At 43.0% G+C, this 21,206-nt stretch overlaps 1 protein-coding gene across 1 annotated transcript; it reads left to right on the top strand.

The window, feature by feature from the left end:
- Positions 1-1,882: 1,882 nt before the first annotated feature.
- On the top strand, positions 1,883-20,851 carry EIF1AX (eukaryotic translation initiation factor 1A X-linked). The gene is made up of 7 exons (XM_084626410.1): positions 1,883-2,139; positions 4,232-4,315; positions 7,636-7,739; positions 16,401-16,451; positions 18,112-18,193; positions 18,309-18,400; positions 19,714-20,851. Exons 1-7 carry the CDS (start codon positions 2,124-2,126, stop codon positions 19,717-19,719), a joined length of 435 nt encoding a protein of 144 aa, XP_084482536.1. The 5' UTR covers positions 1,883-2,123; the 3' UTR covers positions 19,720-20,851.
- The last annotated feature ends 355 nt before the right edge of the window (positions 20,852-21,206 follow it).

Raw genomic sequence — 21,206 nt, 5'->3', positions numbered from 1 at the left:
TATCCTTCTTATATATTCATTTATTACTCAGCTCCATTACATTACATTCTTTGAGACATAGAAAGTGATTGCTTAATTACAGAGTGTAATGTAATAGTAACACATGCAAAAAGGGCAGAGTCAAGGGTATCCATTCAATATCATTCTTGAATGTAACCACGCAGCTTTAATATTCTTAATATAATTCTTTAGATTTTAGTGATAGTTTTTGCCAACAAAGAGAGACAGAAAAGATAATCCTAGAAGAAGTTTGTCAAAGATGATAAATCACATTCCTAGGACAGCTAATACATATCAAGAAATAGAGGAAGCAGGACAGGGGCAAATGCAGATTAAATCCCGGTTGTTAGATTTCTCTGTGCAAGTGTCCTAGGATTTAATAAAGGCTCTAACACCAAAGCTGTGTCAAAGAAAAAGTGAAAGCAAGGGAATCCAAAACAATTCTTAAAGGTTCTTCATAGTATAGAAAGCATTTGATCTTGGGGAAGCAATTATCTTGGTCCTTGATTAGATATTTATCTTCTGGGCATTTATCACAATGATTTGTATCAGGGAGGAACAAATAAGGTCTTGGTATCTCTAACATGCCATAAATGTTTCTCACCAGATGCTTTTAAACCAATATCGAAGAAAATGAAATGACCCCTTTACTACACTGAATGACCTGAATTCTCACTTATATTAAGATCTCTTTATACCACACTAGCAGTGTAAAGGCGCCTTTCCCTTACAATTTATCTAGTCTATCAATCTACTACCTAAATGGAATGTAATAAATTAGGCCCAATCCTTCAAAGACTTAAACTTGTATGTAACTTAACTCACAGCAATCAAGGGGATTATGCATTTGAAAAAAAGTTAACCTGCACATAATTTTTTGTAGGAACATGGATTTATATTTTAAGCAGAAGGGAAAAGGAAGGCCACTGTTTAGAGCTGTTTCATGGGGTGGATGGGATGGATCTGCTGCCCTTTTTTCCATTTGCCACCCAGGGTCCTTTCCATTTTAGCATTGGATACTGCAGCTCACATAATTTTACTTGAAATATTAATTTAGGTTGGTTGGTGCTGGGCAGTCATGATTGCTGATCACAATGCGGTTAACCCCAGGCATTTAAAAAGTATGTCAGGTTAGGGTTACCATATGTTCAGGTTTTCCCAGACATAACCTCATTTTTGGTCCACCAATCTCCACCTGGGCAAATTTTTAAAATATTAGCAGCTGTCTGGGATTTTTCTTCTGTGGGGGGCTTACAGCTGGAGCCGCAGCCGCTCCATGCAGGGGTTGAGAGCTGGAGTTGTATCCTCCCTGCCACATACCCCTCCAGCTTCCTCCTTCCCCATCCTGCTCCCCTAACAGTGTTCTCTTTTTGGGAACCTGAAATGAGGTTACTCTATGTAAGGACCCTCCCAAAAATAAGATTAGCTGAAAATCATGAGATGGCAACAAACTAATCAATGGTAGATGGCTTGCGCTTGCCTTGTGGGTTTTGAGCCTTTTAGGTACATTGCTGGCCTCGCATTTTCCAGCCCAACCAGGAGGGCTCGACCCTTTTCTTTAAGGACAGGGCAGAATCTCACATTACCTTGGGACATTAAGAAAAACAGCAACTAGCGGGACTCGCACAAGAAAATCCTGAGCGCCGGGGACGCTGGACGCTGCCCAGGGGCCTGGGAACGGGCTGGGACGTAAAAGCAGCGCAGCTGTCCCCGCCGCTCGTGTCTGGCTCTGCCGCCCGCACCCTCGCTCGCGCTCCCGCTCCCACACAAGTCGCCCCACGCACGCGCATTTGGGACCGGGCGGGGCTTTTCGCGGTAAGTAATGCGCAGTGAAAGCCGCCGGCGGCCAGGGGGCGCTGGAGCGCGAGCGGGCACGCAAGCACGCACGCCCGCCCGCTCGCTGAGAGCCGCAGCCTCGGTTGCCTGCTGCGGTCGCTGTCGCAGCCGTGTGAGGGCCTGCCTGTCGCGTGACGCTCCAGTCCCAACGGCCGCCACGAGAGACGAGTCGCTGCTCGTGCGCCGCACGTAGGAACCCTCCGCCCGACCGGGAGCAGCAGCAGCGCGCAGACCCCCCCCCTTCCCCTCCCCCGCCCGCCCTCGCGCGGTGAGGAGCGGCCGGCGCCATGCCCAAGAATAAAGGTGAGGCCTCCCCGACCGCGCGGGCCCGGGGCCGCCGCGTCGCCTCCCTGAGGCCGGACCCCCTGCCGCACGGGCCGCGCCACCCGGGCCTGGGCCGGAGCGGCGCCGGGAGCCTCTCCTTGCAGGGCAGGCTGGGGCCTGGGAGCGGGGCCTGAGCTCGGCGGCGGCGGCTCTCGGAGAGGGGCCGCGGGGCTCCCGCGGGGAGCGAGGCCGGAGCTCGCCTCACGTGGGGGGATCCGGGCAGGGCGGTCACAGCCGTTGCGGCGCGGCCTGGCCTTTCTACCGCGGGCGGGCTCCCGCGTAGCCCCGCCTGGAGCACCGGCCCCGGGTCACCGGCACCTTCCCCACCCCACACCCGGGCGCCGAGGAGTCTGGCCGGGACGCGGGTTCCCGCGCCGCGCAGCCTCTGCCCCGCAGCGACCTCACTGGCTGAGCCGGGGTCGCTCCCGCCGGGCTTGGCTCAGGCCCGGGGCGCGGAGTGTGCGACGGCTCTGGCCGGAAGGGCGTGGGGTGCAGGGTGCTAGGAAGCCGCTTGAGTGGTGAAGAAAAAGACTCGTGTAGAGAGAAGCAGCCTTGGACTCCGGGGGTAAGTTTGTTCCCCCTCCCCTGTATGGTAAAATTCAGCCGGCATTTAAGCGTCAACTGTGCCGTGCCCGGGTCCCTAACAGTCGTATTTGTTCTGATAGCAAATACAGACCTTCACAGGGGCACCAGCAGCCGGCGTTCCCATGTGTTAGAAACCTTAACAGGTGTGGTTAACAGGTGACCCCTCCCCATTTTTTCCTGTGCTGTCGTGAAAGAGGACAGGAGAGAAAGGAAGCAGGTACTTCTGGGGGCAGGGCTTACAAAAACTGCAAGGTGTTCTTGCTGATTTTTTAACAAGAAAACTAATCCTGTTGCCAGAAGCTTGTTGAAATGCTGCTGCTTAAAAGGAAAGCATCAGTTTGAAAATCACATGTCCCTCTGGATATTTGCACCTACTATTGCTACAAGAAAGTCCCTAAAATTTTTTTTTCAGTTGTCTCTCTATTGAACTTTCTTTTGTGTAGTCACTTTCATGTGTTTGTTGATCCTAGGTTAGCTTACTGTCGTGTTTATTTGCATAATGACATCACTCACTAATTTGGAGTGGGGAGCTCACATGGATGCTTCCCCAGTCCTTGCAAGAGTGTGTTCTCCAGTAGTAGCAGCAGCAGCACAACAGAAACTGAAGATTCATCACAGAGCCCCTCTGTAGTCTCTCTCTTTCCTGAACAGTCATGAAGGTTTATTAACTAAGGGTCCACCAGAATGCAATCGATTGCAGGTTCAGGGGTGATAGTGGTAAATACTCTCTTGAAGGCTGCTGTTAGCCACATTTTCAAAGTGAGTTTAAATAGTCAGTAGTTACCACTATTTGATCTTTTAATTGATCCCTTGTTTGACAATGGTAAAATAAGAACAAATATGAGGTAATTTGATAGTAAATATTGCCAAAATTGATCCAAGAAACACCAAACACCTCCAGATTTTAAATATGATAGCATACTATCATTGACATGAGATTAAGAGGTGGGTGGTGCTTGAAAGATGTGATTCAGTTTCTTGTACATGTTCTTTTGTGGTGTGTGGCTCAAGAATTTATATACACATGAATTTCTTCTGTCTGCCTCATGGGATTTTTTTTTCTTGTATTCTCACCCTGCCACTTCAGCTCAGAAATAGGAAGGGTTAGAACAGAGATGAAACTGTTGCTGAAGAGAGTAGGTTTTTAAGTACTACTTGTAGCTTATGTTGGACTTCTAAGAGTCCAAAAGAATACTACTTCTCTCATCACATTTATGAGGAACATGAAAATTAAAATTTGACTTTAGTGGTTTTGACTTTAGGCAGCCGCCTCATCCTTTTTGAAAGAAACTTGAAATCATCATTGTGTAGGGAGAAGCAAGATCAGTTTTATCACCGGCGTAGATATACAGTAGTGCTTTAAAGTTGCAGTGGTGAAGTTAGGTTTCCATAGGTCTAACAAATTATTGTTATTTCATCTTTCTAATACATGATTTTATATAGGTTTCTAAAATGCTTGTAGTGATTTATTTTATTTTCAATTTAGGTAAGGGAGGTAAAAACCGACGACGAGGTAAGAATGAGAATGAATCGGAGAAGAGAGAATTAGTGTTCAAGGAAGATGGACAAGGTGAGATTTTGAATTGTAATTGTCACTATATATTTTCAGTCAAATATGGTAGCTTCCATACTTTGAAGGTTTCCACACAAGGGATAATTGGGCTGTGTATAGGTTTCATTTGTATGTTTGAAAAATACAAAATTACTTGATGTGATGGAATGGAGCATCTTCATTTTGGGAATATATTTAGCAAAAGGCAGATTGAATGGGAGTGAAGATATATCCACTTCAATTCCCATTTATTAATATCACTTAAGGAATAAGTTCAGTTCTTTGCTCCTCAAGCAGTTTGTGCTGCTGTGTGCTTAAAAAAAGTTACGTTAGCTCCTATTTGTAAATTATTCCTAGTTTCTTTCTAGAGATCACCTTTGGTTCACTCAGTGACATCACTGCTATAGGGAGCAACATTCAACCATCCTCTGCCAGAGGCACTATGATGAATGACTGATGGGGAAACCCCTGAGATCATGAATGGGTAGAGGAGTATAGTAAATTTTAAAATAGTGAGTATATCTGAGTGTTCACCTGGCAGTGAGATAGCTAGTTGGCTTGGTAACCAATTGAAATTCAGGCAAAAGCTTTACTTAAAATTTCCCCGATGGCTAAAACACAAATTGACCTAGAGTCTTGCAGCTCTTCTGGTGTGCTTCCTTGACTTGCAACACTCACAGGCTTTTCAATTGCATCACATTGTGTGATAGTCATACCAAGAAAATTGAGCTGATTTATTTTATGCACCTATCGGTCTATCAACCACATATGAAAAGGAAAATAAGCCTCCTTAGGAAAATCTCCCCAACTCCAGGACAAACTCAATCCATCCAGTTGAACACAGCTCTCCAGTGGTGATATTCCAATGTGTTAATCATCTGTACTCCATCTAACCCATGTTAAGGAAATATTTTGGTGTAGTAGAGCAGAGCTTGAAGTACAACTTCTGGGAGTGGATTTTCCCTAGTGAGTGTGGGTGTCTAGGGCATCGATTTTTATGCTGTTATTAACATAATATCCCTCAAAGATAGTCTTCTACATGTGATATGATGCAGTATGTTTTCTTGAGCCTGTGATCCACTCCATTGTCCCTGCTATTCTTCGTAGCTTTAAGAAGCAGTGGAGTTAAACTGGTTTTTTACTGGTGGGTGGGAAACTTGCAAATAAAAAATACTAGTGGGCCACTGTGAATCATGTCATTTTCATGCAGCTGCTTATGTAAACTATGAGCAACAGCAGATGTAAGCCCTGAAGCTACACGCGGGAGAAGAGCACCCAACTGCAGTCTAAGGGTAGGACTGAAGTAGCTGCAACCAGCTTGTAGCATTGTCCAAGAGACTGGAAGCGTAGTCAAGTAGCAGAGGACCTTCCTGTCCCCCGCCTTCCCAGGGGGAAAGGAGCTAGCATAAAATCCTTCTCCCTTCCAACAAGCAGAGGTGCTGGGGGCTTTGCATTTCTCAGTTGTAGGCTAATACATATGAAAGAGAGCTTTTCAGTGTGATCTAGGGACAGCATCCTTGTAAGAACAGTAGGACCCCCTGAAGATGGGATTCAGAATACACCAAAAAAGGGGAGAAAATAATGATGTGCTCTCCTGTCCCCAAATGATCTGCTTGTTTGGTGGTCTTTAGAGGTGGAGGTGATGGTGGATGGTAGTCTGGTGGTTTGGTGGTCTGTAGAGGTGGATGGTGATGGATCCACCAACTATTGTCATATGTAAAATGAGCACACTTGATTTGTAAGTCAAAGATCATAAATGTAGGCACTTATATATCGTTTAAAAATATTCTGGGGAAAAAATAAAGCATACAAAAATGTAAGAGGGGTTCAGTATCGAAAATGTCACTTTAAGTATCAACAATAACATAAAGACTTTTTAAAGCCTAAGTTATTGCTAATTTAAGCTCATATCAATTCAAATTTGCATTTTTTCCAACACTAAAACTTGCACATTTATAATATCTATAAAGTTTCAGTGATGAAAACAAAAAATCTTTGTAACATGATTTTTGGAGTACATCCACACTGAAAATATTGGTCACCATGATAGGCAGTGGTCTCTCCTTATTAGCCAGCTAACTGTTGCCTACAAAAAATTTGACATCACAGCAAAGGAATTTTGAGAAGGGATCTGAAAGTGGAAAATGTGGCGGCTTTTTGGATGTTTACGTGGAACACCTCCCAAGCATGTGTGGCTACACAGGATAAAGTATAAAGGTGCTTCTTTGAAAGTTGAACAAGTGGTGATGAAGGCTAGTATAATGGACCAATCAGAAGTGAGCATCAACAGGTTGCTAATGAATGAGGTGTTAGGTAGAGTGGGGATTGACTATGAAGAGCCTTGAAAGTGAATACAAGCTGCTCTTGCATTTGTCAAGACCAGAGAAAGATATTAAAGTAATCAAGACTTTGCCAGGACTACATTTTTCATAGCCCATTGGCTGGGAGGGCTGCTGAACCTGTCTGTTGGCATCACACCCCGGTGTTTCCTTCCATAGTCAGTGGAAGTGGGGCTGGGCTTGGCGCAAGGGACCTCCTTAGTGCCAGGAATTTCTTCAGCACCCCTGTTGTTGGTGCTACCTGTGTTACCAGGGCAGCAATCATTGCCCTCCACTTGGGCACCATCAGTCATCTTGGTACTGCTGCTGTCTTTGGGATCAACACTTCTTCTGGCACCGGAAATGATAGAGGCATATTTGGCACTGCTAATATAGTTTCCACTATCAGTACCAGTTGCCAATTTGTTCTGGGCTATGAATGAGTCAGAACAGTTGCTCCCATCCTCAAGATTGGTTCCACCTTTATCCCCAGAAGCCCAGGACTCCTTGGCATCCAGGTCAGGATCTTCCCTCTCTCACTTTCCATTACCTGACACACACTGAGGGGGCTGTTCATGGAGCGCTGTGGGTATCCGGATTGGCACTCTTCTTGCGGTTGGAACGGGGGGCCACTGGCTGGAGCCTATTGGCCCCAGTGCCCTACCCATACTACTGGCCTCCATAGAATCCCAGGGATGCTTCTTGGTCACTGAGGTCCCACTCCTCATCTGTTCTAAGGCAAGATCACCAGGCAGGTCTGTGGTAGTGACCATTAGTCTGTCACAGGCCCGGGCACTATTGAACCTTCCCCTCGCAGAGCCTCCAGAGTATGCTTCTGGGGGCAAGGATTGTCTTTTTGATCTGTTTATACAGTGCCTTGTACAATGGGATCCTGGTCCATGACTAGGGCTCCTTGGTGCAACAGTAAAATAAATACATAATTTTTTTTCTTGTAAAAATTCCTGTTGTCTGTTTAAAATTATTATGTAATTCAGCAACATTTTTGACTATCTTTTCCAGAGTATGCTCAGGTGATCAAGATGTTGGGCAATGGAAGATTGGAGGCATTATGTTTTGATGGTGTGAAGAGGTTATGTCATATCAGAGGGAAGCTAAGAAAAAAGGTAAGTCTTACATGGAAAATAAATGAATGTCTGTTCTGCTTGGTGTGTAATTTTCTGAAAATTGACATGGCTACACATACCCTAAAATAAAGGGACACTTTAAAAAAATGTCCTTAATTACAGTACACCTCTACCCTGATACAACGCGGTCCTCGGGAGACAAAAAAATCTCACTGCGTTATAGGTGAGACCGCGTTATATCGAACTTGCTTTGGCCCCCGTTCCTTGTTCCCTGACAGTCCCCTCCAGAGACTCCTGTCCCTGATCACCCCCGGGACCCCACCCCCTACCCAACGCCCCTGCTCCCTCACTGCTCTGATCCCTATCCGCACACCCCGCCCCCTAACAGGCACTCACCGGCAGCAGTGGGAAGCAGAGGAACATGGCCCCAGCCCGCTCCACTCCGCCACCTCCCAGCCACGGCACTCCGCTTCCTGCTGCCGATGAGTGCGGAGAAGTTGGGGAAAAGACGCCCCTCATACTCACCGGCGGCGGGAAGCAGAGTGACACAGCCCCAGCCCTCTCGGCTTTCCTTGCCCCGGCCCCAGCTGTGTCGCGAGGGGTGGGTTGGAGAAAGGTCCCGCACGCACCTGCGGCGGGAAGCGGAGCACTGCGGCTGGGAGCTGGTGGAATGGAGCGGTCTGGGGCCGGGCTGCTCCACTTCCGCCACTGCCAGTGAATCCCTTCCCCCAAGCAACATGGCTGGAGCTGGGGTGAGGGAAGTAGAGTGGGCTGCTCCTTGCCCCCCGCTAATCCCCCGGGCCACTCTGGGACTGCGGGGCCCCCAAAAGTCCCCCCACACACACACACAGCTCCTGCCTACCAGACCCTGGGGGTGGGGGGAGCCCCTGACTGCCCCGAGACCCCCTGCCCCTTATCCAACCCCTCGGCCCTGGCCCAGCGCTCAGAGCAGTGTGTCGGAGCTTTACCGCGTTGTACGCGAACCCGTGTTGTATGCAAATCAGGTCGCGTTATATCAGGGTAGAAGTGTACTAGCAACTTTAGATGATTAAAACTGAAAATTTTAAAACTCATATTTAGTTTTGTTCAGATTGTTAGCTACTTATACTTCTCTTGGCAAAGGCAGTGAAGGAAGTTTAAAGCTTGCCCATAGTCACACTAACTTTCAGGTTCTTGGGGATGCAGATGTTTCAGAGGAGGTTTTGCTTGTTTAAAAACTGTCACTTTTTTATTTTATAGAAATATTTCTGTTGTACTTGGGCTTTATAGAACCCTGTACAAACTCTAAATTTTGTCTTGAGTTTAAGGTTACCGGGTCACAGTAACCTGGTGGATAGCATGATGGTAATTATGAGGCTAGCTTACTGTAAAATCTGCATGCTTACTTGGATAGACTTGCAAATTGCTGTACCTCAAGGAGATAGGTTTAGTGGTCCAAATTTGAGGTAATTTAACAAAGGTTTGCAAGATACAGTCCTCCAGAAATCACAAGTGCAACAGGACAGGGGCTCTGTTGCACACCTGATTGTTTTACAGGTAGCCTAGCATCAGAATAACAGGGCTGGCTCAATGTGACATGCTGTGGCCATTTAAGCCAAGCAAACTGCATTGTCAGCTTTCTGACAGCATACGTTGTGCACATTAGTTGCTCTTTGTTTACATTCTGAAGATGCTCCATCGGGAAGGTTATATTAAAATTAGGCAGTGCACAAACTATAAACATTTTAAAATGATACTCTAACCCCAAAAGGCAGACTTTTCTTGACCTTTTTCCACCTGTGTTAAATGCTATGCCACATTAGGGCCAGTGGTAGTTGATTAGTGGATGTATGGGATTACTTGGTGAAGAAGTTCCTCAGATGCCATGCTCGAGTAAGAAGCTGGGTTTTATTATCAGGGTGCTCTAAAATCCATATGCATAGGGAGATTGTTTGGAAAGCTGGTATGCTACAACAGGGGTTGGGGCAGATTTGGGTGGGTTATTTCACGCCTCTGCAATCCTCTTATGCTGCAGAAGGTTGAGCAGAACCTCTTCCCTTTGCAGCAGTCCCTGAAACCAAGTGTGGAGTTTGGAGTTCCCTTTCCATTCCTCTTGCTGCATACAGTTCATAGATGTGTTACTCATAGTTAAGGCTGCAAATTTGTCATGGATTCTGTGACTTTCAGGGACCTCCGTGACTTCGGCAGCGGCTGGTGCTGCAGCAGTCTCAGACCATTGCATGCATCTCCCCCAGCAGCAGGAGTTTGGGGTGGGGGGGCTATGGGCTGGAGCAGTCTCGGGCTATTGCGTGCCTCTCCCCCGCCCGCAGCAGCAGCAGGAGTTTGGGTGTGGGAGGGGGCTATGGGCTGGGGCAGGGGGTTGGGGTGGGGGGGTAAGCTCCAGGCAGCACTTACCTCAGGGGACTCCCTGGAAGCAGGACGTGTCTCTCGGCTCCTAGGTGGAGGCATAGACTGGCGGCTCTGCGCGCTGCCTCCGCCCATAGCTCCTGGCCAGTGGGAGCTACGGAGCTGGCGCTTGGGGCGGGGGCAGCATGCAGAATCCCCCCTGGCCGCACATCCGCCTAGGAGCCAAGGGACATAACCGCCACTTCCTGGGAGCTGCGCAGAGCCAGGCAGGGAGGCTGCCAACCCAAACACTTCCCCCCAGCACAGCAGCAGCAGGGCCACAGCCCCTGGGCCACCTTTTCCCCCTTTTTTCTCTCCCCCCATCCCCCTGAGTACCCGCTGCGCGCACCCCCCAGCACCTTTGGGCTGCCCCAGAGCACCGAAGATTTAGTCGGATATATAGTACAAATCATAGACTGGTCATGGGCTGTGAATTTTTGTTTACTGCCCAGGACCTGTCCATGACTTCCTAAAAATACCCATGACTAAAACGTAGACTTACATTCCATCAGATACCATCCTTCCTCCCTCCATCCTTGGCACCTGTGAGGGGCCAAGAGAAGGGTACAGCTGGTACCTGAATGGAAGTGATGTTTTCCCAGGAAGCTGCCTTGTTCCTTTTCATAGGGATGCCCCCAATCATGCCCTCCTCACTACCACCACTTCCTACAGAATCTCCTATCCTTCTATGTCTCATGCACCTATGCTTAACCCTTTGATAACTAGGAAGCAGAGAATTAAGGTACTGTTATATAAATGTAGATGGAATAAAGGGGCCAAAGGCATTAACACACTCCAGCATTGTCTAACATTAAAGGTTCAGGACTTGGTGTACAGAGACCTTAGCCTGCTTAGCGCTGTGGCAAACACTATTACAAATCTTTTTAGCCATTTATTAACAATACAGAAAAGAAGGAAAAACAGTTAAAACATTTGAAATGTAAAATATTGAGCAAGGCTTTCATTTTAACACAATCCCTTACTTGTTTTCTCTTTAGCTGTAGACAGCCTTTAGAGGGAAAACCCCCATTTGTCAGTCTCTTAGATGGTCTCAAAGATGATAATATCTGTCCTTTTGGGGAAAAGAGGATAAGTCAGTTAGAGATGCTGCTGAAGTTTAATCTCAGAAGGAAAAGCCCCCTAGCTGACAATCTTAGATGCTATAAAAGATGGTAATAACTGTCATCCAGGTGGTGCTTGAGATTCAGCTGGAGCCTGTAGGGATGGCAATATTATCTTGGTCCATCTATCTCTGGCCTGTTCTAGTTAAGACACCTCTCAAGTTCAAGATGATGGAGGCCTGAGGTCCCATGAAACGGTGGGGTTGGTATCTATGATTGGTGAAGCTCGCTCGAGTAGCCTTTAGCTGTTTTTTGTATCTGTTCTTTTGTTCCTTCATACTTTCCCCACATTTTCTTTTAAGTACCCAAGAAGGGAGTGATGGGTATAATAGTCTATCCTGTCACTATTTTGTCCACCAATTGGGCCTAATATTTGACAAACCAACTTTGACTCATTATCCTCTGGTGTCATATCTCCTGTTTTTTAATAAGCATAATTTCAACACAGTCCTTGAATTATATCAGCTTGGCCTTTTTGTTTAGACTAATTCAGTTATTCTGTCTCCCTTTCGTACCTTTTCCCATCAACATTTGTTGTTAGATTATTGAACATATTATAACCTTTTACATACTACTTACACTTGAGCTTACAATTCAGGTAAATTTGTGGGCCCAACAGTGTACACTGCCCTGCAGTCTGAACTCTGAATGATGCCCCAGCTTGACCCCACTAGCCATTATGGCACTGTGCTTCCAGATGATATGGAGCAATGTGGGTGTCCCAATTTTGGGGTTAACTGCACCTCTGCCTCATCCTTGGTCTGCTTAAGAGACGTCCGCTTAGGATTCGGGCCTCTATCACCTCTCTATAGACAGGGACCCACATTCCTCTCCCTCCCAACCAGACTGGAATTCTTCCTCAGCAACCGCAGTTTCTTTCTCAAGTTCTACAACAGTGAAGACCAGTCAGCCTGTGCAAAGCAAAATACACTTATTTTTAGGACAAAAGCATTAGAGAGAATACATCATAAAACAAAACATCTATACACATGCTAGGTTTACCGGAAATCCCCCATCTTCCACATGGTAAACCAAGTCCTTCAAACCCTTTCAGCAGGATTTGCTCTCTTGGTTACAATCTGTCAGTTGTCAGATCAAAAATGAAGGCTCCTCAGCCAGTTCAGGTTTGCCTTTGATACTATAGGCTCATTCTTTGTCTCCTGGACGACTTCAACCTGTTCTGAACCAGTATATACAATTCACCCAAGCGGTGGTACTTCTCTACAGTTTTTCTGTTCCAGGTCTACAGTAATTTCCCCCCACTGATTTTAGTTCTTAGAGGGAGCTGAGTAACCTGCCATACAATGTCTGGCTCATAAAGATACAGATAACATTTATAACATTGGAACAATAGTCTCACTGATATTGCATATAGCAGTAACACCTGTCACAGTGTGGATACAGCGAATGGGTACTCTAGGATGAACTGGCAGACCATGTCCTCACTAAGGCCAAAGTTGTGTTCAGGGTGAGCTTAGTGAGCAGAAGCAAACTATGCCTGGTTTATACTCAACCACTTCACCTTCTCTTCACAAACCACCAGATGCACCTCTTTTCATATCAATCTAATCTGTGCCAGCTGCAAGTAATCCCCGAATCAGTCACTACAGCTATCCTAACATAGTGAAGAGTAGTTGGAATTCATGCATGCAGCTGAGAATACAGTTCAGAAAATGGCACACTCAGTCATTCCTCGTCTGTTTATTATAGGGTAGCACTGACTGTGAAACATACTTACAGTATATCCGCAATAGTCCTAGTCATCTCTGGGTGGGGCATCTCTGTGTACCTTAACTCTGTATTTCCAGGTTTCTGAGGTTAAAGTTTAGGGGCATGAAACGTTCCGGGAAGGTCTAAGACCCTTGTGGTCAATGCTATCTCTGAATTAACAAAGATTTTGACCAGTGAATACAGAAAAGTTTTAATGTTAATCAAACTGAGAATGTTTTTTTGTAGTCTGAAATTAGGAGGGCCAGTTTAGTAAAATGCTGATTGCCAATCAAGATGCTTATAAATAAAAGGCTTGAATCTCAGTTCAGCTCCATTTACATCCACTTTAAGGCTCCACCCTGTCAATGTAGTCTGCAGTGTCCCATGCATCTGAAGAAGTGAGGTTTTTACCCACAAAAGCTTATGCTCAAATAAATCTGTTAGTCTTTAAGGTGCCACCGGACTTCTTGTTGTTTTCATAGCATAACTGAGACTCAAGCCCAAAATCTCTGAAATTTTTCTTCAAATATATTGTGACAATCATATGAGGAAAGTAGTGCCACTTTCAGGCTGCTGATTTAAAGAAGACTTGAGTGGATTTTTTTTTGACAGTGGGTGAATGAAGATAAATCAAGATATTTCTAGGCTACGAAACACAATCAGAACTTCATGTTGTGTTCTCAATCAAGTTGGGGGAGCGGGGGCTGGAAGTTGTGGAAAAAGGCACCCCAGCACAATCCACTAAATTCGTTGACACATTTTGAATATTAAAGTGGCTGTGTAGTGACTGCTTTTGTAACTCCACTCTATTCTACTCAACTAACCTTAATCGTAGGACTGGAAGGAACCTCGAGAGGTCATCTAGTCCAGTACCCTGCACTCATGGCAGGATTAAGTATTATCTAGACCATCCTTGACAGGTGTTTTTCTAACCTGCTCTTAAAAATCTCCAATGATGGAGATTCCACAGCTTCCCTGGCAATTTATTCCAGTATTTAACCACCCTGGCAGTTAGGAAGTTTTTCCCAATGTCCAACTTAAACCACCCTTGCTGCAATTTAAGCCCATTGCTTCTTGTCCTATCCTCAGAGGTTAACGAGAACAATTTTTCTCCCCCCTCCTTGTAACAACCTTTTATGTACTTGAAAACTGTTATCATGTCCCCCCCCTGAGTTTTCTCTTTTCCAGACTAAACAAACCCAATTTTTTCAATCTTCCTTCATAGGTCTTGTTTTCTAGACCTTTAATCATTTTTGTTGCTCTTTCTCCAAATTGTCCATATCTTTCCTGAAATGTGGCACCCAGAACAATACTCCAGTTAAGGCCTAATCAGCATGGCACAAGAATTACTTCTCGTGTCTTGCTTACAACACTCCTGCTAATACATCCCAGAATGATGCTTGCTTTTTTTGTAGTGGTGTTACACTGTTGACAGACATTTAACTTGTGATCTGCTTTAAACCCCAGATCCCTTTCTGCAGTACTCCTTCATAGGCAGTCATTTCCCATTTTGTATGTGTGCAACTGATCCGTCCTAAGTGGAATACTTTGCATTTGTCCTTATTGAATTTCATCCTGTTTACTTCTTACCATTTCCCAGTTTTTCCAGATCATTTTGAATTTTATTCCTATCCTCCAAAGCACTTGCAACGCCTCCCAGCTTGGTATGGTCTACAAACTTTATAAGTGTACTCTCAGTGCTATTATCTAAATCACTGATGAATATATTGAACAGAACTGATCCCTGTGAGACCTAACTTGATATGCCCTTCCAGCTTGACTGTGAACCACTGATAACTACTCTTTAGGAATGGTTTTCCAACCAGTTATGTACTTACGATAATGGTAATTTAAGGTTCCCCTGGTTGCCAGTCAGGCTTGCAGAGGAAAGTTAAGTACAGTAAAAACAAAAAGAATTTACACTAACAGGCAGGACATGTGATCAGTTGACTAAATTGTGTCTTTCATTTCATTAACACACATCTAGATAAAGACATAAAATCCAGTTCCCTGAGTCTTTTTTTATGGTGTATGCTCTATTTGGGAAAAATCCATTTAAGCAAGGAGCCTAACAAGTCCTACCACAAACACAAGTCTGTCTCTAATATCTGCATCTGCAATAGATCTTATGAAGCTGTGTGGCTGATTTCTACATAGTCTGCATCCCTGTCTGTGTAAGTGATAGGAGATGCACCTTTCTCACTGAAGTTCTCTCCCTGTTATGGTACAAAAAAGCCTCCCATTCGCGCCATGCATTACAGTAGTGGTTCTCAACTAGGTGTCCGAGCCGCAAGCAGGTTTCAGGAGGGCTGCCAAGCAGAGCTAGCATTAGACTTGCTGGGGCCCAGGGCGGAAAGCCAATGCCCTGTCTCAAGGGGCCCAGAGCTCTACCTCCTGAGGCTGAAGACGAAGCCTGGGCAATGTAGCTCTGCCAGGGCACCTGTGGCATGAGGCCCTAGGCAGTTGCCCTGCTTGGTACCCCCTAGCGCCAGCCCTGGCTTTTACATGCAGAACACTAGTTGTTATGATACAGGTGGGCCGTGAAGTTTTTATAGCATGTTGGGACAGGCCTCAGAAAGAAAAAGGTTGAGAACCCTTGCATTACCAGATGTCGGTAAGTATTTAGGATTCCAGTAAACTTAATTCATAAATATTTAATGCAATATCATATTTATACCAGTTACTACATTATTTATTTGAATTGCAGTAGTGCTCAGGGGCTTCAAGTCAGGGATCCTTTACCGTGCTAGGCACTGTACAAATGCTTAATGAATGGTCCCTGCCTCAAAGAGTTAATTAAAGCTGAGTATAAGGAAAGACTCTTTTTCCTTATTGCAGACCTCCAAAACAACACAAACCACTGGAATAATGCACAGTGAATAGTTCAACATATTTTTAATCTTCATTTCCCTTGATGTGAATTTGTCATCTTTGAAAAATGACCTGTTCGTAGTATCTCTTCAATGAATAAAATAATTCAGCTTTTAGAAAATCACTTTAACATAGTCATTCACGGAAACAGTTCAGGTTAGAATTCTTGCATTTTTTCTTCTGCTTGGCTTCTTCCTCACATTCACTTTACTGTGAAGTTTTACTTTTCTGCGCACAGTCCCTTTGTGAAACTCGGTCAATAAAATGGTTACAGACTTCCTTTGGCCTACCCAAATTTAATGATTTAGTAGCCATCCATAGGGCTGGAGACCTCTAAATCACTTGATTCCCTGTAGTGATGGAGTTCTGTAACATTCTTGGTCAACTATTACCCGCACCAGCTGTTATGTAATATAATATTGAAACCAAGTGTTAGGAAGTGGGGATGTCTTTGTCGTCTTGTTTAGGAAAAATAGTGTCTGCACTTTAAGTTTTAATATTTTAGTAGATCCACAAGTATAGTGTTTGAACTTATTGCTGTTAAATTGCAGATGGACAAATGTGGATTTGTAGAGAGGGTTTTTAACAAATGTTCCTTGTTTCTGGCTTTCAGGTTTGGATAAATACATCTGATATTATATTGGTTGGCTTAAGAGACTACCAGGTAAATATTCTTCTTGATTTAGCACTTGTATGTGTTATAGTGCATAGCATGGTTTATGGCTTAAATGGCACTAAAAGTCTGCTAAAGAGCATTGTGCAAATAATTTCTATTTATCTGGCACTTACTGTGTGTTTAACTGTATCAAGTTAAATATGTTTCATATTTGGTTATTTTTATATTTGTAATACAAGGCAAATTCCTTGATGGGTAAGTGGACCAATTTTCATCCAAATTGCATTGCCCCTTTAGTGTGGGCGGAAAATGCCCTGTGGCATCAGAATGCCTCTGACCTTTTCAGAAATTGCTGCTTGGTGAGCTGCTCCTGTGCATTTCACTGGCAAATGGAGCAAAGTGCTCCAGTAGTCTGGTAGGGTGCCATCCGTCACAGTTCAGTGTAACTGCACCTGTATTTCTCCCTTTGTGGTCCAGCAAGGGCTCCCACTGTTAGGCTTCTGGCTGCTTTCCCTCACTCTCTTGGGTGGAGACCTGGCCATCACTCTCCAGGCTGCACTCTCCTGGACCTCACTCCCCTGACTACAATGTGATATTTCCATCAAGCCAGACTGCCTAAACAGGCCCCAGAGTTTTGTTTTAAGTTCATGATAGCTTTAGCACAAAACAACCACACACACGGATAGTCTTTCCTTTACACATCTTGGGCCTTTACTCTTTAGATTCTGGGAACAAGAACTCAGTAGACAATGGTCCCCTCAGGGTGTAGCTTCAAAGACTGGGCTTTTTCATAACCAGAGATGAGAATTTGCTTTCATTTCCCCTTCGAGATTCCCCAGGCAAACCACTTTACATTGTTTGACCAAAAGTCCATTCTTGTGTGGCCCATTGTTCAGTATAGTTCTTTGAAGTTCATAACATTTCTAGGGCTCACAACAATACATAACCTTTGCATTTAATACAATGGACTTCAAAGACACTTCGATTTAATTCCTTAAGGTTTGTCAAGGATATTGCAGAAAATTGCCATGTCTATCACACCAGCCATTTCACTCAGATAAATGTATTCTTTGAGTCCTTTGCTGTTCGAAGAATCCTGCCTTAATCTGTCACTGAATCCAGAGACTACATTAGTTTTTTCTTTAAAATGTGTGGCTCTAATAGTTTCCTATAGTAACTATATGTTGAGTCCAGTGAATGGCAGTTGTATCAGACTTTTAATGGGCTGTTTTCATAACAAATATACGTTCAGTTAGTGCAGTGGAATGTGAATTTTGTTGCTAATGGAATTATGAAGAGAATTATATTTCTTCAAAATAGACTTTCAACAAATTAACAACCCATTTAGAAATATTTTATTACACAGCTGCAGAGATAAAATTTAGACTGCTAATGCTAGCTAAAGCTTTAGCGTTGTGATATGACAAATGTAGATGTACCTTGAAAAAACAGTTTAGAATGCTTAACAAAAATTGGACTTCAGGGAGGGAAGACTTATAATGTTCTGTATAGTGGGGTTTACCTCTTTCACTTGTAGTGGCAAATTGAAGAAAAGTTGAGAACTAAGGATTTCGGGGGTGATTTCAGGACATAAGAATTGAAAAAGATTCAACTGTCCAACTAACAAACACCTTGCTAACCTGTCATTTTAGGAGGTGGAAACATGTCCACAATGCTGACTAATGCTGTCAAATGTTCTCTTACTTAGGATAACAAGGCTGATGTCATTCTAAAATACAATGCAGATGAAGCCAGAAGTCTGAAGGCATATGGGGAACTTCCAGAACATGGTAAGAATCTTTCAAGATCAGATAGGAAGTCAGTATACACAAATGTGGTCAGTAGCCCACAGAGAATTGTCAGTTTCTAATATGTTCATTAACTTTTTTTAAACTCTCTATTTAGCTAAAATCAATGAAACAGACACATTTGGACCTGGTGATGATGATGAAATCCAGTTTGATGATATTGGAGATGATGATGAGGACATTGATGATGTAAGTAATAAGAATACTACATTTATATTTAAAGCACCAACTCTTGATAATACTGCTTTGTTTACTACTTAATTTAGGTTGCATAATGTATTAAAGCTTTGAAGTCTTTAACGAGGCTAGATATTATTTCTCAAAGGCTGTCCAGTGACTAAGTGAAATTGGTCAAAAATCCTGTCCTTGGAGTTATGGCACTTCTTGCAGACCTCTGTATAGTCCTAGATCAAAGATTTGTAGGCTGTCATACAGTGAATATTGCTTCAGATTTTTAATAACAGAATTTCATACCTGTCAAAGTTTGATCTTTAACACTGTTTATGGGAGCTAGAAATAAATTACCACATTATGGTTGCAGGAATGTAGTCAACTTCAGCAGTCACTATAGATTAATCAAGTTAATGTGACAATTTCAGAGCTCTAGTGCAGTGGTTCTCAACCTTTTTTCATTTGTGGACCCCTAAAATATTTCAAATGGAGGTAGGGGACCCCTTTGAAAATCTTAGATGTAGTCAGCGGACCCCAGGATGAAAACCACTGCTCTAGTGGATAAGTCACCCTCAAAATGAACAATGACTCAAAATCCCATCCTCTGACTCCTCAGGCAAATTCTGAAAACAGTGTGCCATATGAGCATGGAGTTTTAAGTGGGGAAAAATGTATTTTAAAGTGCAGCTGAGACTGGTTATTAATCATTTATAGAGTATAAGATGGGTACAATACCTATAAGTTAGGTGTAGCAGGCAGAGAACAAGATTTCTTCCCAAAGGATAAGAGGGCAGAATAAAACAGTATGAAGAAACACTGTGACGTGTTAGCATGCTTGTAGTTTCTCTTTAATCCAGTTACAGACGTGGTGAGTAAAATGAGCTCAAATTCACAGTTAGTGTGAAAAAGTTATGTGATTTGTATGCTGGAGCATCTTTGTAGTAGGAAGATTTAAACAGAAACAAGTTCATTTTGCCAGTAACTTCTTAAACTATATTTGTGTTTTGATTTGGAACTTTACCTTATAACTCAGATTATTTTTCTTTTTGCTTCTTCAGGAAAATCATAGCCCTGCCTGTTTGCATTTTACTGTTTACTCATTGCGATGATTTTACATTGATCATTAACTTCTCTAGAAGAGATGAGTTGGGAGGAAAGGGGCAAAGGAAACTGGGGGCAAAAAAAAAAATTGTGAAATGAGTTGTGAATCTCCTGTTCTCTAAGATAAGAAGTTATTAAAATACATCTTAAAGGTAGAATTGTTTGTTTGCTCACATGGTCAAAATTATCTGTCTCACTGTGCTCTCTTTTTTTCCCCCCCCTACTTACAGATCTAAATTGAGTTGAGGTTTACATTCCAACTTTTTTCCTCCACGGATTATTCTACATTGATATATTGGGTAAAATCCCTTTCTTTTAAGAAGACTGAAACATCAATAATGAGTGTAGCTTATTACATCAAATGAGAATTTATTTTCAGTGTTTGTTTTAAAGTATTTATATTTCTTTAGAAACATAATGCTGGATTATCTTAAAGGCTAAATGAAATGCCACAACTATTTTGTCTTTTCACAAATTAGAGCTCTTACATCTGGATGGAAGTGAGACAGAGTAATATCTGCTGTAAAAGTCTGCATTTTTGCCTCTTACGCTTTCATCATTACATTTCCAGTTAAACTTGTATTTTGAAATAAAATTGTTTACCCTGTAATTATCATGGATTTTGATTACATACCCAGTTCAGATTAGTGTCCAATCATACTATGCAGTGTCTTTCTGTATACCCCTTGCCTTGAAGTTAACTTGAAAAGATTTTGATAATCTAAAAGAGAGGCAGAAATCTGCATTCAAACTCCTAATGCATGGGTCTGCTTTTCATGTTTTAGTAGAATGCTGCTATTTTTATAATAGTTTTGATAATTAAGCACTCATTCTTTCAAAGATGTAAAGTTGCCACAATGGGAGAAAAAGTAAGCAGCATCTCAAATTTGCAGTTGTTTAAAACTGTTTGAATAGTTATTCTGTATTTGTAAATGCAGTATTATACTGTAGTTGTGGAAATTAAACACTTTGTGGCACCCCATTTAATGGACACATTGATAACTAAACAATTAGTTGTTTTTTATACTGAAACATGCATAAAATAGTTTTCCCTCAACAAAATAAATGCCTAACATTCTTGATGTGTTAAACATACGTAGAATATTTTTACATAATAGAAAATGTTATGTTAAAAGTAGAGTTTTATTTTAATCTTAAGTTCCATACATTGTAAGGTACAACTTTGAAAAGGTTATGTAAACTTTGAATAACCGAATATAAATGAAAAATTAAATTAATGTCAAATTCTGCAAAATCTTTTTATCCAGAATTAACCAGTGAGACAAACTAATGGAAAGATTCTCTCCAGCTTCTGAATGGAAGAGTCATAACTAAAAAGTTGAATAAAGACTAACATATTCAAGGAAATATTTTCACGTGCTAGCATTAGTTTGTGTGTCTTTTTAATGATGTATTTTGAGTTTAACGGTTGAAAGCAGAATGGGGCTCTGGAGAATTTAATTTTCATTCTGTGCTGTGTAAAATTGATTTTTGACATTTGTATTCATTATATGGTCTGATAGGCATGATGTGAAGTGACTATAGCTTTAAAAATGCAGATTGGTCTCATTGCTTTAAACAAGATTTTTTGGACACTGTTGAATATTCAAACAAACTCCCTTAGAGCATGTAGCAAAAATGTAACTTTCTACCTTTTCTCCCCAGTGTACAATGTACTGTAGGTTTCCATTTCCCTTGTGTGGAGTTGCGAGTCACCACAGGG

Source organism: Lepidochelys olivacea, assembly GCF_965140295.1.
Source record: "Lepidochelys olivacea isolate rLepOli2 genome assembly, chromosome: 1".
Classification (NCBI taxonomy): Eukaryota; Metazoa; Chordata; order Testudines; family Cheloniidae; genus Lepidochelys; species Lepidochelys olivacea.
This window is presented reverse-complemented; position numbering and strand designations above follow the sequence as displayed.